At 26.7% G+C, this 16,925-nt stretch overlaps 1 protein-coding gene across 1 annotated transcript in view; it reads right to left on the bottom strand.

The window, feature by feature from the left end:
- LOC100210930 (protein kinase C delta type) overlaps positions 1-16,925 on the bottom strand; it is a 62,795-nt gene that overhangs the window by 28,058 nt on the left and 17,812 nt on the right. The window contains exons 5-7 of the mRNA XM_065818282.1: positions 15,692-15,723; positions 12,008-12,093; positions 2,511-2,640 (exon numbers count right to left, since the gene is read on the bottom strand). Coding sequence (XP_065674354.1) covers positions 2,511-2,640; positions 12,008-12,093; positions 15,692-15,723 — 248 coding nt within the window. The remainder of the gene's footprint in view (positions 1-2,510; positions 2,641-12,007; positions 12,094-15,691; positions 15,724-16,925) is intronic.

Raw genomic sequence — 16,925 nt, 5'->3', positions numbered from 1 at the left:
TTTAATTTTGCTATCATATATAGAAAGGCTATCTTCTTCAGGTTATACCTAAAAATCTTGAATTATTTAATAGTTATTCTTTTCCTTTAAACCAAACATACCCGAGCTCTTTCATGTGAAGTTGTTATTTAAAAAGATGATATTTATAAAGGATGCCAATGTCTTCAGTCTCAAAATAAAATAACTGATGAAAAAGTAGTGACAAATTACTGATTCCAACTAAACTTAGAATGATGGCTTACATGATATTGGCTATAATGACAATACAATAAGAAACCAATGTCCTTCAAGCCAATAATAGGAATTTATAGTCTCGATAGTAATCCTGAAACGAAGCTTTTACCAAAGAAAGATTACCATGCCGAAATCGGAACAAACAATAAGCTCATCAAAAAAAGGAAATTTAAAAGTGCTATTTTCCTAGCCACAAAACTTATAAAAGTATAAAACAATTTATTCTAATTTTTTTTTTTTGTAGGGTTTTGGTAGGGAGTGATCTTTCATAAAAATGTGTGTGAATATATATATATATATATATATATATATATATATATATATATATATATATATATATATATATATATATATATATATATATATATATATATATATATATATATATATATATATATATATATACATATTTTAAAATTATTTAAATAAAATAACTATTTAAACTATTAGGTTTAATCACCCTAATTTAATAGTAATTAAACCAAGTAGTAGTGACTCACTACATTTGATATTATTAATTAAAATAAAAACTTACATAACTTCATTTGGTTTTCATTTTACACATTACATTTTCATATTACTTATTGCATCTCTTCATTGTGCTGCAATATAGTTTGTATGCTAGAATGTGTTTTTTTTATAAAATTTGTGGCTATGAAAATAACATTTTTTTAAGTAACTGGAATGTCTTTATTCATCGAAGTTCAAAAATACTTTTTTGATTTCTTCTCTTAACGAATTTGTTCTTTTTTTTCTTAGTAGAATTACAAATTTTTAAAAAGTAAGATAAAACCTCAACACTTTAAAGAAATTCTGCTGTCATCTTGCTGCAGTCAATATTTTTACTCAAAATTTTTGTTGAGTTTCTGAATGCTATTTTTACTATTCTAAAAAACTTGGTTTTTATTACTTATTCAAATTTATTGCATCTATTCATTGTGCCAGTGAAAAAGAATCAGATGATATAGACTAAAGATCACCTCTATTTTTTAAATTAATAAATTTTCTATTAGTTTCATATTACACTTTTCAAATTCATTTTCTACAATTTTATAGACAACAAAATAAGGAGTGTTTCCTGGCCAAATCTTCTTTGCCAACTTTTTGAATAACGTATCCTTCGATAAAAAGTACTAAACACATACCCTCCCAAGTATTCAATTAATATTTTTTCTGTTTATGTAAACTGAATTGCAGTGTCAAAAACTAAAACTGAGGTTGCATTTTTAGACTTCCTTAAATGAGGCAAAATATGATTAACAAGGTCATATTCTACAGGAGTTAAGATTTTACTTGTAGGATTTTTCAAAAATTTCTGAAACTTTGGATAAAAAACTTTCATGCCATCATCAAAATTTTCAATAACATCTATTATTAAGTCAAATGAATGCAATGCACTCATTTGATTTAATAACAGATGTTATTATCTTTTTCTGAGAATATGTATTTTGAAATTTCATCAATACATGGAGAGTAGCAAAGGTCGTTTTTAACAACTATAATCCTTTTATGACAAAGGACTATCTATAGAACACATTTGCATAACATTAGTTGTTGGATTTATTGGCTGTGTTAGAATCACTATTTGGGTGTTGGGTAGTTATGTAGCGCTTGAGCCCTTTCTCTGACTTACATTTTTTAATACAATGTTGGTGTTTAAAACAGATTAAAGCATTTCCATTCTCAATTTCAGTAAGAAGAGCATCAACATCACTAAGAAACATTTGTTTTAGAAAAAAATATCTGACTCTAGATCTAATATGAGATGATCAATGGACTGATCATCTGTTAATTTTGCAAATTTTTTAGATTTTTGTGCACTTATTAGTAGTCCAGATAAATAAACAATTTTCAACATAAATTCAAAACTTCAACTTTGATTGTTTAAAAACAATAGTTTTGTGAAAACGACCCAACTAGCTAGACTGTTATTATGACTATGATTACTTTATGTTTAACAATCAGAATCATGGGTAATATATAACCATAGCAACTCTTGTAAAAACTAAACTTTTTGGAAAAATTGAGTAAAACGTTTAAATAATGTATCACTTGAACTTGAACAATTTTGAACATAACAATAAATTTGAAAAAAAGTATGGTAAGTAACTGTTGAAACCATGACTACTAAAAACTAAGACTACAGAAATCTGTAACCATAACTTCATGAATATGTAACTGCATATTACAATAAAATGTTATTTATAAAAAATTTAACTTTGTAAATAATAAAATCAGTTGAATTAAAAATTGTCTGATACAACTATAGTGCATACCTTCACAATTTAAACCTTGTCGAAATAATCCGTAGAGTAATGATCCACAGTGATCGCAAAAAGCTGGTCCAAGATAATTTTTAGGATTAAAACGATGAGGCATGTTAATATTAAAGCGTTCCTTCATTTTCTATATAAAAAAATCAAATTAAATTTTTCTATATTTAATTTTATAAGGTTATATTTTGAGTGTATAAAACTATGAATCACAAACTATTTAAGAATATATAACTGAAAAAAAAGTAGTGACCAGAACAATAGTGGTCATTCCCCCGTCTCTCATCACAGCCTTGTGAAAATTAGTTCAAAAGTGTAAGTTATTCTACTAAAAAGTATATAGATGATAATATGATTAAACTTTTATTTTAATTTATTTTTTATATTCTTTATTTTACATTTCTTGTTTATCTTTACATATATAAAAAAGAAAAAAAACACAAATGAGTATATCAATAAAAATAAAAACTAAAGAATGCAGAGAACCGCAAAAAATATCAAGAAATAACAAAATATATAGAAAATAACAAAATACCAGAAAAATACTACCTTCATAAAAACATAAGATGAGAACTTGATAAACTATTATATGTTGTGTATATATATATATATATATATATATACACACATATATAGACACACATATACAACATTCGGAATTAGCGTCGGCATTCGACAATGCCGACCTAACTGCCAACCTTAAAGTGTTTGAGGTCGGCAAAAAATAGCCGACCTCGTTTCTATAATTTATGGTAAGACCTTTGTATCAAATTTTTTTTGCTGATGTTTAAAAGATTGAGGTCGGCAAATTTTTGCTAACCTCATTTTTCCTAATTCCGAGGGTTGCATACACATATACACCCACACATATATATGTATATGTATATATATATATATATATATATATATATATATATATATATATATATATATATATATATATATATATATATATATATATATATATATATATATATAAACATACATACATACACACATATACACATAGACATATATACATATATATATATATATATATATATATATATATATATATATATATATATATATATATATATATATATATATATATATATATATATATACAACATTAAGTATTCATTTGACATAAAAGTGTTAAAAATATAAAAATGTGTCTTAGAAAAAAAGATTTCTTTTAGTTTCTCTTTGAATAAAGGGTAATTCCATTTGAAGGAAGAATCAAAGTTTTTCATAACTATTCTGTTCCAAAGAAAAGCTCCTCAAAATGAAATACTTGACTTTCCAAAATTAGTTTGAAAAAAAGGTTGTTGAATTAAATTATCAGTTGTATTTACTTTTATATTTTAAGGTATATAGATTATGAAAAGAAATAGGAGATATGATAGTTTTACACTTGTACATAAAACAAAGTACGTTAAAAACATTCAGCTGATGAATATTAAGAAATTTTATTTCAAATAAGAGAGGCTTGGCATGAGCATATCTATCTTTAAAATTGATTAGACGAGCAACATGCTTCTGCTGATGTTAAAATGGTAACAATTTAGATTTATTGGTATTTCCACCCCTGGGAGTGTTTGCATAATTTATATGGCAATGAATATAAGAGAAATATAGTTGTGTTAAAATGTGTTTATTTAAAGAATTTCTTACTTTATACATTATTCCTATACTTTTAGCAACTATGTTGCACAAAATTTCTGTGATGTTTCCAGCTAAGATTTTCATCAACAAAGACAGCTAAAAAGTTAGTATATATTTCTCTTTTTATTTGCATTTTGTCTATAAAAAAAAACAGGCATTCCATTAGGCAGTAAGTTTTTTTAAAAGTTGGATGAAAAAGTGTCCATTTTGTTTTATCAACATTAAGTGACAACTTATTCATTTTAAACCAGTCACAAACTTTTGTTAACTCAATGTTCATATTTTGAAACAACGTTGTTATACATTTATGAGATAAAAAGAGATTAGTATCATCAGCAAACATAACAATAATTAAATTAGTGGCTTTAGGGAGATCATTAATGTAAATAAGAAAAAGAAGGGGTCCTAGTATAGAGCCCTGAGGGACTCTGCAAGGTAAATTTAATAAATCGGAAAATACTGTTGAATTACTATCAACAAACTGTTTACGGTTGCTTAAATAGCTCTTATATATATATATATATATATATATATATATATATATATATATATATATATATATATATATATATATATATAGTTTGTTGTCTTTGGGAAGAGCGGAAGGAAAAAAGTGATTCTTACGCCAATACATACGTCACTTTTAATTACTTTTGACTTTCGTCCAACATTTGCGTGTTGTCAGAAAGTAAATACCATTAATTTAAAACAAATTAATCATTTTTTAAAAAAGCCGCAAAAACCCAAATTTAATTGACTGAATGTTTTTAACAATATAAGCAATGTTTTTATTTTTATTTTTTTTATTAAAATGTTTTTATTTTTGTTTTTTTTAATAAAATGTTTTTATTTTTATTTTTTTTACTGTAAATCATGCACGGAGTGCTGCTACATCGACTATCTTATAGCCTGACTCGCTAGGGAGTGCTGCTACATCGACTGACAAATAGCCTGACTCGCAAGGGAGTGCTGCTATAACGACTGACAAATAGCCTGACTCGCTAGGGAGTGCTGCTACATCGACTGAGGATTTGGTTGGGGCAGGCAGTCTATCAATTAACAAAAAAAAAAATCCAGTCTTGCATTTTAACTTTTACTTTTTGTCAACAAAATATGGAAGAAAACTTTCAGACAACATATAAGTGTGTATATATATATATATATATATATATATATATATATATATATATATATATATATATATATATATATATACGTATATATATATACATATATATATATATATATATATATATATATATATATAAATATATATATATATATATATATAAATATATATATATATATATATATATATATATATATATATATATATATATATATATCATAACAAGCTATTTATAGCTTTTAAGGCAGAGAGATATACTATTAAGATATAACTATTAGATATAACTATTAGGCTTGTTACATAACCATGTTGCATGGCTGACTATTGAGAAACAAACCCTTTTTTCTTCAATTTCGAATTTTTTTATAAATTCTTGCTCATTATTTTTGTTACCTAATTTACGTTAGCTAATTTGTAATTTCATAGTTTTGTTATAATAAAAAGATCAAACAGTTCAATAAAATTCATCTAATTATAACAACAAAAACAGCTTGTAGCTGATTACCAAAACCAACTAACTAAATGTTGCAATTTTCTCTTTTATTTTCATTTATTTTCTTAAAACCATTTTTATCTTACACTTAAAAAAAAAACTATTTAAAACTTCAAAACATTTTTTAATTGATGGAATCATAGCCTTCTGAGACCTATCACAGAGTTCAAGAAATGAATCCATTTTTTTAATCTACTTTTCTATTTTAGACTTAAAAAAAAAAGTTAAAAAGGGTGCAGCTCCATTTAAAAAATTAAAATGAAAAAAGTTAATTCAGAGTAACCATTTAGATATCTATTTAAAAATTAGATTATTTCTTTAAAAGAAATGTTAAAAATAATAATGATTATATTAATATTAACAATAATAATAATAAAAAAACTAATAATAATAACAATGATAATAAGAAAAGTATTAATAATAATAACAATAATAATAATAATAACATAACAAAAATTATTACTATTTATTATAAGTGTTCTCCGAAACACGAACCTTGACAAACAAGGCTGCTGCACGGAGAAACAAGTTGAGTGCGGTACTACCAGGAATGTGGTGGGAATCGAACTCGGAACCTCTCGCTTATGAAGCGAGTGCTCTACCACTACACCACTACTGCAATTAATGAACTCTAAAATCAAAACTCAACTACACATGATAACCATATATACACAATATACAAATCTATATCTACATTCCAACCACGTATATACAACATACAAATCTATATCTACATTCCAACCAGTGAACGTCTGAGGGAAGAAATGAAGTACATTAGAATAAAGAAGAATTATTTTTTGAACAAAGCATATTTTGACAGTTAACAAAACAAAAATAAAGATTAATAGAGGAATATTTAAAAATAAATAAGACAGACAATGCACCCAAACAGTACTTACAATAATTTAAAAAAATTATTTTATAATCACAAATATGAACGAAGATATACAATAAATATATCACCAAACAAAAGCTTATAAAACAAAAATTGATTACAAAATAAAAAGTATACATACAACAATGTAAGGCCTCAGAATGGAAAAAAAAATTAATGCTGATGTGTAAACATAACTTGTGTAGTGATTAAGTAATAAACATCTCCTCAGAGTTGGGTCTATTATTACTGGCGTTTCGATGAGGATCAGCACTAATAACTAGTTTACCCCGTCAGACAAACGCCATCGCAACTTATGCTTTACCCCGCAACTTACGCCTAATCCATACTGCAGTAAAAAAGGACTCACTACAAATAGCCACAACCCAACCATACCCAAATTTGTAAAATACTAATATTTTTTGATGATATGATATAAAAAGTGTAGATCTGCTGTACAATATAAATAAAAATAACTAAATAAATCACATACCATATTACTGGTAGAAAACACTAAGCACAATAAATTAAAATTCTAATAAAAACACCCAAAAAAAAAAAAGCAACTAAAGTATACAAACAGAAAATACTAATAAATTTCCCCCTAAGACCATTTAAACCAAATAGGTACCAGCATAAATAAACCAAATACAATCAATTGGCAATATATCCTATTAAAAACCCTTTTAAAATTGAATAAAACACAAAAGAGTCTTCAAAAAACTTTAATGCTGTCATAAATACTTCATTAGAATTTTGTTAATTAATCTAAAATGTAAGAAAATGAACAACCTGCGCAACTTAAAATCATCGCTAAAAACTAAGTAATATATGATAGTAGAAAAAAAAATTGCCTGCAAAAATGTAAAGATTTAAACATGTAGTGAAGGATATAAGAAATTCTCTGAATAATAATAAAAGACAAAAATTGTGCATGTGAAAATTAAAACAAAGCTGAGAAATGAATGTGAGATAATATAGCATAAAAGTTTCTTGATAATAATAATAATACGAAAATCAGTAATAATATATTAAGATATAATTATATATATATATATATATATATATATATATATATATATATATATATATATATATATATATACACATACATATATACATATATAAAATAAATAATAATATATATATATATATATATAAAACATATTTTTCTACTAATATATATATATATATATGTATGTATATATATATATATATATATATATATATATATATATATATATTGTATGTAAAATATTTATATATATACATATATCACATATGTAATACATTAGGGTGTCCCAAAAAACAACATTTTTGAAAAATATATGACTCCCTTAATGTGTTCTATCTAATACAAAAACACTAGATTTAAAATTTTTTTGAATAAAAAATATTTTAAGGGGTCCCTCAAGACCCTTGAATATTTAATGGGCCCCTAATATTTTCAAAAAAAAAATTTTCAAAAATATGTCAACCTGGTACTTAAATGAAGCGAAATTATATAAAAATTTTAAAAATAATATAGATTTCAAATATACAATTGTTATTTTTGGTTTTATCACATTAAAAATTACGTTTTTTAACAAAAAACAAAAAAATGCATTTTTTATGTATTTTTATGACAATTTTGATAAATAAGTTGAAATTTTTCCAAATTAAATATTATTTTTGAAATTTTTATATAATTTTGCTTCATTTGAGTACCAGGTTGACATACTTTTAAAAAACCTTTTTTTTTGAAAATATTAGGGACCCATTAAATATTCGAGGGTCTTGAGGGACCCCTTAAAATATTTTTTATTCAAAAAAAATTTTAAATCTAGTGTTTTTGTATTAGATAGAACACATTAAGGGGGTCTCTGCATATATTTTTCGAAAAATGTTGTTTTTTGGGACACCTTAATATACATATATATGTATATATATATATATATATATATATATATATATATATATATATATATATATATATATATATATATATATATATCAGGCCTTGTTAAGAAGTGTTACGCAGCTCGCATTTTGCCTGCAAAAAGGCAATTTGCCTACGCGTTCAGCAGTTTTGCGCTACGCAAAAACTTTTATCTTTTAGAATATTTAAATTATCTTTTGATGTCGTTAACATGACGTTTATTCAGAAGAAATAAAGTAGTAAGTAACAGCATTTAATCGCAATTGTAAACTAATAAATTTTTTGTTAAAGAAACAGTTTGTTTAATAACTTTTTTGTTGTTGTTAAAAATTAGTTAAAAAAATAAAGTGTTTTAAGTTTTATCTTAAAGAATGAAATATATAAATTCCTTTTTAAATATAAAAATTATTTTTTGTCATAATAGTTTAAAAAATGCACGATTTATTTTGATGTAAATATTTTATTTATAAGATATTTTGTTTATTGTTAATTCAATAACGTAAAGTTTTAATGACGTTCGTTTAATTTATGAAAATAAATTATGATCACGAATACGTTATTGGTAACTAATAAATAATAAAAAAAAACTCTTTGTTTAAAAACATTATTAAAAAGAGTTCACAAAATAAATAAGAAAAAATTTATTAACAGTTAATAAAATAACCAAAAACTAACTGTAAAATTATAAGAAAATAAACAAATATCATTTTATGTTTTACGAAAAAAATATTTTTTTCAAAATAAAATTTAGTTCATATTTGAAAAAAATAATAAAAATGATTTTTCAAATAGGAACTTAGATTTTATTTGTAACTTTTGTTATAGTGAGAAAAAAAAACTGTTTGTATGATTTTTAACGCGTTAATAAAATAACTTTAATTACAATGGGGTACTTGAAGATGCTAGTGACGCAATATAACTTCTAACATTACAAAATATATTTGCTGAGTTGAGTTACTTAGAAATGCCTTACGCATTTTCGTTATGCAGCGAAATCTCGTAACAATATATATATATATATATATATATATATATATATATATATATATATATATATATATATATATATATATATATATATATATATATATATATATAAATATATATATATATATACTGTATATATATATATATATATATATATATATATATATATATATATATATATATATATATATATACAGTGCTTTTTTTCTAGAAAAAAAGGTGCTGGAACTCTACCTTTTATATGTGTAAAAAATGAAGCAATAGACATTTCCATTGCTCATTTCCTAAGTCTTTAAATGAGCAATGCATTTTAGTAGTTGTATTTAGTTAAATCTAAACAATAAATAATTAATCAAATAAAGCTTTTTTTTGAAGTAGATGTTGCTACAGTGATGAGTTCTTTTTTTTGAAGTAGATGTTGCTACAGTGATGAGTTCTTTTAATGCTAGTTAAGAAAATAAAACAGATGCTAGCTCTTTTCCGAGCTGTTTTCCGACACCTAAAGCTGTTTATCGTGAATTTAAACATGATGAATTTATTGCTTTCAATGAAGAGGAATATATAAACAACAGTATTTCAACTTGAACAAAAGACATTTTGTTTTAGCCAAATACAGCTCACAATTTTATCAAGGATTATTTTGTTAAAGGAACTATATCTGTCGATAATTGTAAAAGAAATCTGAAAAGCATCAAACTCTCGGCTATCGCTTATTTAAAGAAAACTTTGTAAAAATGTAAAAGCATCCATAAATTTGTTTATTACAAAGTGTAATATTGCAGCATCTGTGAAACATAAACAATACAAAGTTTTACACACTTGTAGCAGTCTACTGGTGTCTACTGGTGAAGTACTTTATGCTAAATGCAATTGTAAAGCTGATGTAGGGGGCTGTTGTAAGCATGTTGATGCATCATTATACCAACTAGTTGGCTATACAGAGTCAGACATTAAACTGGTCCAAGAAACTAAAACACGTATTGACGTTCCACAGATATGTTATATTACATATTCCAGGTGAATCAATCCACTTTGAAGCAATTTTATTTATTAAACATATTTATTAAGACAAAAATAATACTCTAAATAGACCTTCAGTTTAAGGAACCCGTAAATGTTGTTTTGCAATTTTTTATGCAGTTCTAAAAATGTTTGCCACTACAATTTTCTCACGCGTTAAAGACTTTAAAATATTTTTTGCTCTCTTCTTTTGCCATAATAAAGCGCTTTACAATTGGACCATTCTTTTGATATTTTCATTCCGATCTTAGTTTCTATGCCAAGTGATTTCAATTTTTGGCCAGTTGTGCAGCCAAGCTTTGTCGAAAACAGAGCCACTTAATTTTGAAGGAAAACTCTGTTTTTTGCTCAAATGTCCTGCAACTTGGCTAGCTGTAGTTGGAGTAATTGTATGTTGAAGGTAAATCTGATGTTGTAATGTTGATTTCTTGTGTTTTGTTGGCACTTAATTTTATTTTTTTTTGAACCTGAGAGTCAACCGAGAAGAAACTAGTGATTTTTTTCATATTTAGTTTTGTGTTATTTTGTTTAATTGAAATTTTTATATTACTGTTGCAAATAGCGTAAAAGTTTGTGTTCTAAAAACTTATTATAAGGCATAATGAGATATTCGGACAAACATTGTCCAGAAACAATAGAATTTCTTAGAACGCAAATGCTTGTGGAATTGTGGATATTCGGACAAAAAATAATTTGGCATCATAAAAACAAACAAAAATAAATAAGCAAATAAATTAAAGAAAATTCTTCTCAAGCAAATTTAGTTTTTACTGAAACAATAGATTCTGAAACTCAGCGCTGAAATATTTTGATATCTGCAAAATATGTTTTACTTGATCTTTACAACCCGCATTTACATTTTCAATTTAAAGAACTTTTTATCCAACTTTTTATGGATTAAAAATGTTTAATATTTAAAAAATAAACTAAGTTCATTTATGTAATAATACGAAGAAAAAAAAATGTTGATATATAAAAAAAAAGGTGCCAGAACACCATTCTGGTGCGTTCTAAGAGAAAAAAAGCACTGTGTATATATACATATATATATATATATATATATATATATATATATATATATATATATATATATATATATATATATATAATAATGTTAGTGTATTCTACAAATAGAGTGCTCAATGTTCTTAAAGAACAGAGCAATAAATTAAATTAGTTGTTTTGCCATCAGTAGGCTCATCAGGAAGCCTACTTCTACTGCTGATGACAAAACAACTTGTTGAAGAAAATTAGATAAGTATTTTTACTAATTTATATATATATATATATATATTATATATATATATATATATATATATATATATATATATATATATATATATATATATATATATATATATATATATATATATATATTATAATATAATTAAAGGTAACAAGAAAAAATCAACAATTTAAAAAGAATTCATACAATGGTATCTTGAGATGAAGTAGCGGAATCAGGACAATTGTAAAGTATTAAATCATGACACTTCTTGTGTGCAGTACAAGAGCAAGCTAGTGTTAAGAAAAACAATTAAAGAAATTAATCAAGCTTTCAAAATTGAACTATTTAAAAATGCATATATTTAACATATATATACATGTTGTTTTTAAAAAAATTATCTTGTGATAATATAAATATAAAAAAACAATTATATTAAGGACTAGACTAAAATTAAGTTTTGGAGACTAGAAACTAGTCACCTTTTATTTGGCAATTACGTGTTTTGACATTTTCTAAGTTTTAGTGGCAGTTAAAGTATTATATAACAAATAATATTATTATATATAATGGGGCTACTCTTTTTTTTAAATTGTTGTTACACCCTTCTCTCAAGCCTATAACTCCAAACATGAACCTTGACAAACAACTTGCACATTGAAACAAATTGAGCACAGTACTTCCAGCAATGTGGTGAACTTTACCTATCAAATACAACCTGCTTCATATCCTGCTGCCTTGTAGGATACAATTTTTTAGGCAAAGGCTAAGAGAAGTCAACTACAACTTAAAACACCCCCTGTCTAGCGGCTCTTGGTTGAGTAAAGGCTAAAGATTATGTCTCATTAATAATATTCATCTTAGGCAGATGTTAAACGCATCGGGCCACTGTCTTGTAGTAGGCCTCCTAGGCAAAGACTTGAGGGATAACCAGATTTTATCTGTTGACCAGCCTCGCACCCCTTTTTCATCTATAAGCCTGGCGCAGATGTATTTAAAAAGAGATGTTTCCAGTTTAAGATGTTGAATGCTGGATCTTCTTGACTCAATACATGGTTTTTGCTTGTGTCTCTGTTTTTATGACAAGGCAACTCATTTTTTCTCCTAATGAGGGTACAGCTCTAAAACTCAATTTTATGGTTCTGAGGCCGGCTGGTAGCCAGGTTTCCTGAACTCTGTGGTAGCTCTCAGAGAGGCTGATACCATCAACATCTTAAAAATATCAAAGTACTAACAGTGCCATATAGGGCATGGATGGTGTCCCTGTTCATAATTTAGGTGTGCATTGCCAAGGCCACATTTGGAGCCCTTTGTTATGACTTAACGTTTATTAAAAGTAATGAGGCAATTCCTTGGGCTACTAAATAGTGTACTAAGTACACTATTTAGTAGGTATGCTTTGAGTCAAGTTCTTTATCAAATCTAAAAATGACTAAAGTACCAAAAACTATAAAACACAAAAAACTATCATCATCACCAAGTTCTCTAAACCTATCATTGGCTAACATTCGTGGTCTTCGAAGTAACTTTTCTTCTGTTGACTCTTATCTTTTGCAAAGTTCACCTGACCTACTTGCTCTTTGTGAGACTAATTTGAGTTCAGCTGTCTCATCTTATGAGATTAGTGTTGATGGTTATCTTCCTTTAATTTGTAAACACTCCAATAGTCACATGCTTGGCCTGGGCATTTACATTCGTAAGAATTCACCTACTTGTTGGGAAACTAGGTTTAGACTATTTTATTCACATGCTTTCGTTTAGCACCACTTCACTCTATCGCCTTACTCTTTGTTCTATATCGCTCTCCTTCATCTCAAGACTGCACTCTTTTCGATGTTATTTCTGATCATATTGACTAAGCCCTCTCTCGTTATCCATCAGCTAATATAGTTGTTGTCGGTGACTTTAATACTCACCACTCTGAATGGCTTGGCTCTAGTGTCAGTGATTCTGCAGGCATTAAAGCCAACAACTTTTGCCTTTCTCAATCCCTAACTCAAATAGTCAACTTTCTAACTCGCTTTCCAGACAACCCAAATCATTAACCTTCTCTACTCGACTTATGTCTTGTTTCTGATCCTAGTCAGTGCTCAGTTTCTTCACATTCACCCTTAGGTGCTTCTGATCACAGTTTGATCTCTCTAAAACTAATATCTCATTCTTCTTCATCACCTGAATCCCCCTATTATCGTACCTCTTACAACTACTTTAAAGCTGACTGAGACTCCTTCCGTGACTTCCTTTGTGATGGCCCTTGGGTAAAAATCTTTAGTCTTCCTGCTGATAAATGTGCTTCTTACATAACTTCTTGGATTCAGGCTGGGATGGAATCTTTTATTCCTTCTCAACAACAAGTCAAGCCTCACTCTTCTCCATGGTTTTCCTCATATTGTGCTGCTGCAATTTCCAATCCAAACCATTACTTCCATATCTATCAGCAAAACAATTCTTCAGAAAACCGACGTCTGTTTACTATTGCTAGAAACCATTGTAAAAAGGTTTTGTCTAACGACAATACCCGCTATTCTTAGGCCGTGAAATCTCAGATTTCATCTCAAAAATTAGGCTCTTATGACTTTTGGAGAATCTGTAACAGTATCAATAACAAGGGCAAATCTGTTATTCCACCTCTCTTGTACAGTTCAGAATTTGTCACCTCATTTAAAGACAAAGCTGAACTGTTTGCTAAGAACATTTCATCAATATCATCTCATGATTCCGCTAGTTGCATTCTACCTGATATTGCCAACAAACAGGTTGATCCATTGCTTGAAATTCGTATTACTCCAGCTTCTGTATCTAAAGTGATTTCCTGCTTAGACTCTTTTACAGCTTGTGGTCCAACAACATACCTGTTAATGTCTTGCAGAAGTGTTCCCTGGAGCTGTCGTCTATACTTTCAAAACTATTTAACGAGTGCTTATCAGAGTCTTGTTTTCCGGCATGCTGGAAAGCAGCATCTATTATCCCTATTTACAAAATTTTGGAGAGCCATCTGACTCGTCTAACAACTGTTCCATTAGTCTTCTTCCTATCATAAGCAAGGTTTTTGAATCTTTAATTAACAAGCACTTAATCACTCAGATTGAATCTAATAAATTATTTTCAGATCATCAATATGGATTTTGATCTTCTTGTTCTACAGTCGATTTACTATCAGTAATAACCTATAGATTTTATCGTACATTAGATAGAGGTGGAGAAGTTAAGGCTATTGCTCTTAACATTTCTACAGCTTTTGATATAGTTTGGCATGCTGGTCTTCTCTATAAGCTTTCTTCTTACAGTGTTTCAGGTAACAACTTTAAGATTATTGAATCCTTCCTTACCAATTGTAGTATAAAATTTGTCCTTGATAGAGGACAAATTTTATACTCTTCTTCATACCCTGTAACTTCAGGGGTTCCTCAAGGTTCTATCCTTGGCCCTATACTCTTTTTAATTTACATTAACGGTCTTCCAGATACGTTCACATCTAAGGTGGCATTGTGCACTAATAATACTACCATTTATTCTTGCCTTGATAAGAAGCCAACACTCTCTGTTCACTTAAAGGGGGCATTTGAGCTTAAAAAGGATCTCACTTCTGCAACAGCATGGGATTAGCAGTATCTGGTGAACTTTAATTCAGATAAAACCCAATTTTTTTCAGCCAATCATTACTGCAATAATTTAGATCTTCCTATATTTATGAACAATGATTTACTCAATGAATCATCTACCCTTCATCTTCATTTAGTTGAAACAAACATGAAAAATGATTTTGTATCCACAACGGTTTGCTTAACTACTGTGCAGCTTGTATACATCAAGTTAAACATATGCATTTAAAATACATGCACAAAAGACAATAGATTTAATGCATTTTTACTAAAAAAAGTTGTGACTTACCTACACATTGATAGCCTTGTTTTCCAAAACCCCTAAAATGAGTGAAACTTCCTATATATTTATATAACATATATATATATATATATATATATATATATATATATATATATATATATATATATATATATATATATATTATATTTATATATATATATATATATATTATATGTATATATATATATATATATATATATATATATATATATATATATATGCATATATATAAACTGTGTGTTTGAATATTTATATGTATGTGTATATTATTATTTATTATAATTATATTTTATTTATTTTCATTATTCTTTATTTTTTCTTCTTTATCTTAAAACACTGTTTTGGTTTAAGTGTAAAATTAAAAGTGTACTTAAACATATTACAGCAATTTTGGTCTAAGACAATATAAGATGATAGCTCTTTAGAGTAACGCCTATTAAATGATGCTAATCATATAATGGGCGCAGATGCTAATTTTGCAATAGATTTGATGTATGGTTTTCAAGAAAGATTGGAAGTGAAAGTTAACAAACATTTACAACAGATTTAGTGAAGAGATCATTTGATGGGGATGAAGAATACCAAAACACACATTATGAACAGGGGCATTCAACTGAAAATAACAAAAATACTACAGGAAACACACTAGCATTAACATTAGAAGAAGAACTATATAAAATATTAGAAAGTGCAAAATGTCCAATTTTGCCAAGTTGCAAAGACAAAATTGCTGATCCTAGAAAAATTTTTTATTGCTTTCAAAAACTAAAAAAAGAACTGCATATTTAGAAAAGTTGTGTTGGAACGAACAATTTTTTAGCACTTAATTCCTGAACTAGATTATCAGAAGTGCATTCATTGAGTGCATTACTTTTTTTAAAGTTTTATTTTTAAGTGAAAAATAATTACTCTGGTATGTATTAAATACTTGTAAGTATTTAATTTAGTTGAGTTTATTTTTGCTAGTGCATTTACATGCATTTTATTATAAATTGTAAAAAATATTTGTTAATACTAACGCAATATTTTTTTAAAATAATGTCAAGTTTACTTGGTAGTTTAACATCATAAAAAAAGTATTGAATAATATATTTCATTAGACGTTGAAACCGGCTAAAAATTGTTTTATTACCCATAACATTTACTGAATCCCTTGTTTTTAATTGACGTAAACACAGAAAATCATTTCATGCTTTTGTTAAAATTGCGAGAGAAAAAAAAAAATTAAACCCAAACCCGA

Source organism: Hydra vulgaris, chromosome 14 (assembly GCF_038396675.1).
Source record: "Hydra vulgaris chromosome 14, alternate assembly HydraT2T_AEP".
NCBI lineage: Eukaryota > Metazoa > Cnidaria > Hydrozoa > Anthoathecata > Hydridae > Hydra > Hydra vulgaris.
Note: the sequence above shows the minus strand (reverse complement) of the source record. Positions and strands in the feature narration are given on the sequence as shown.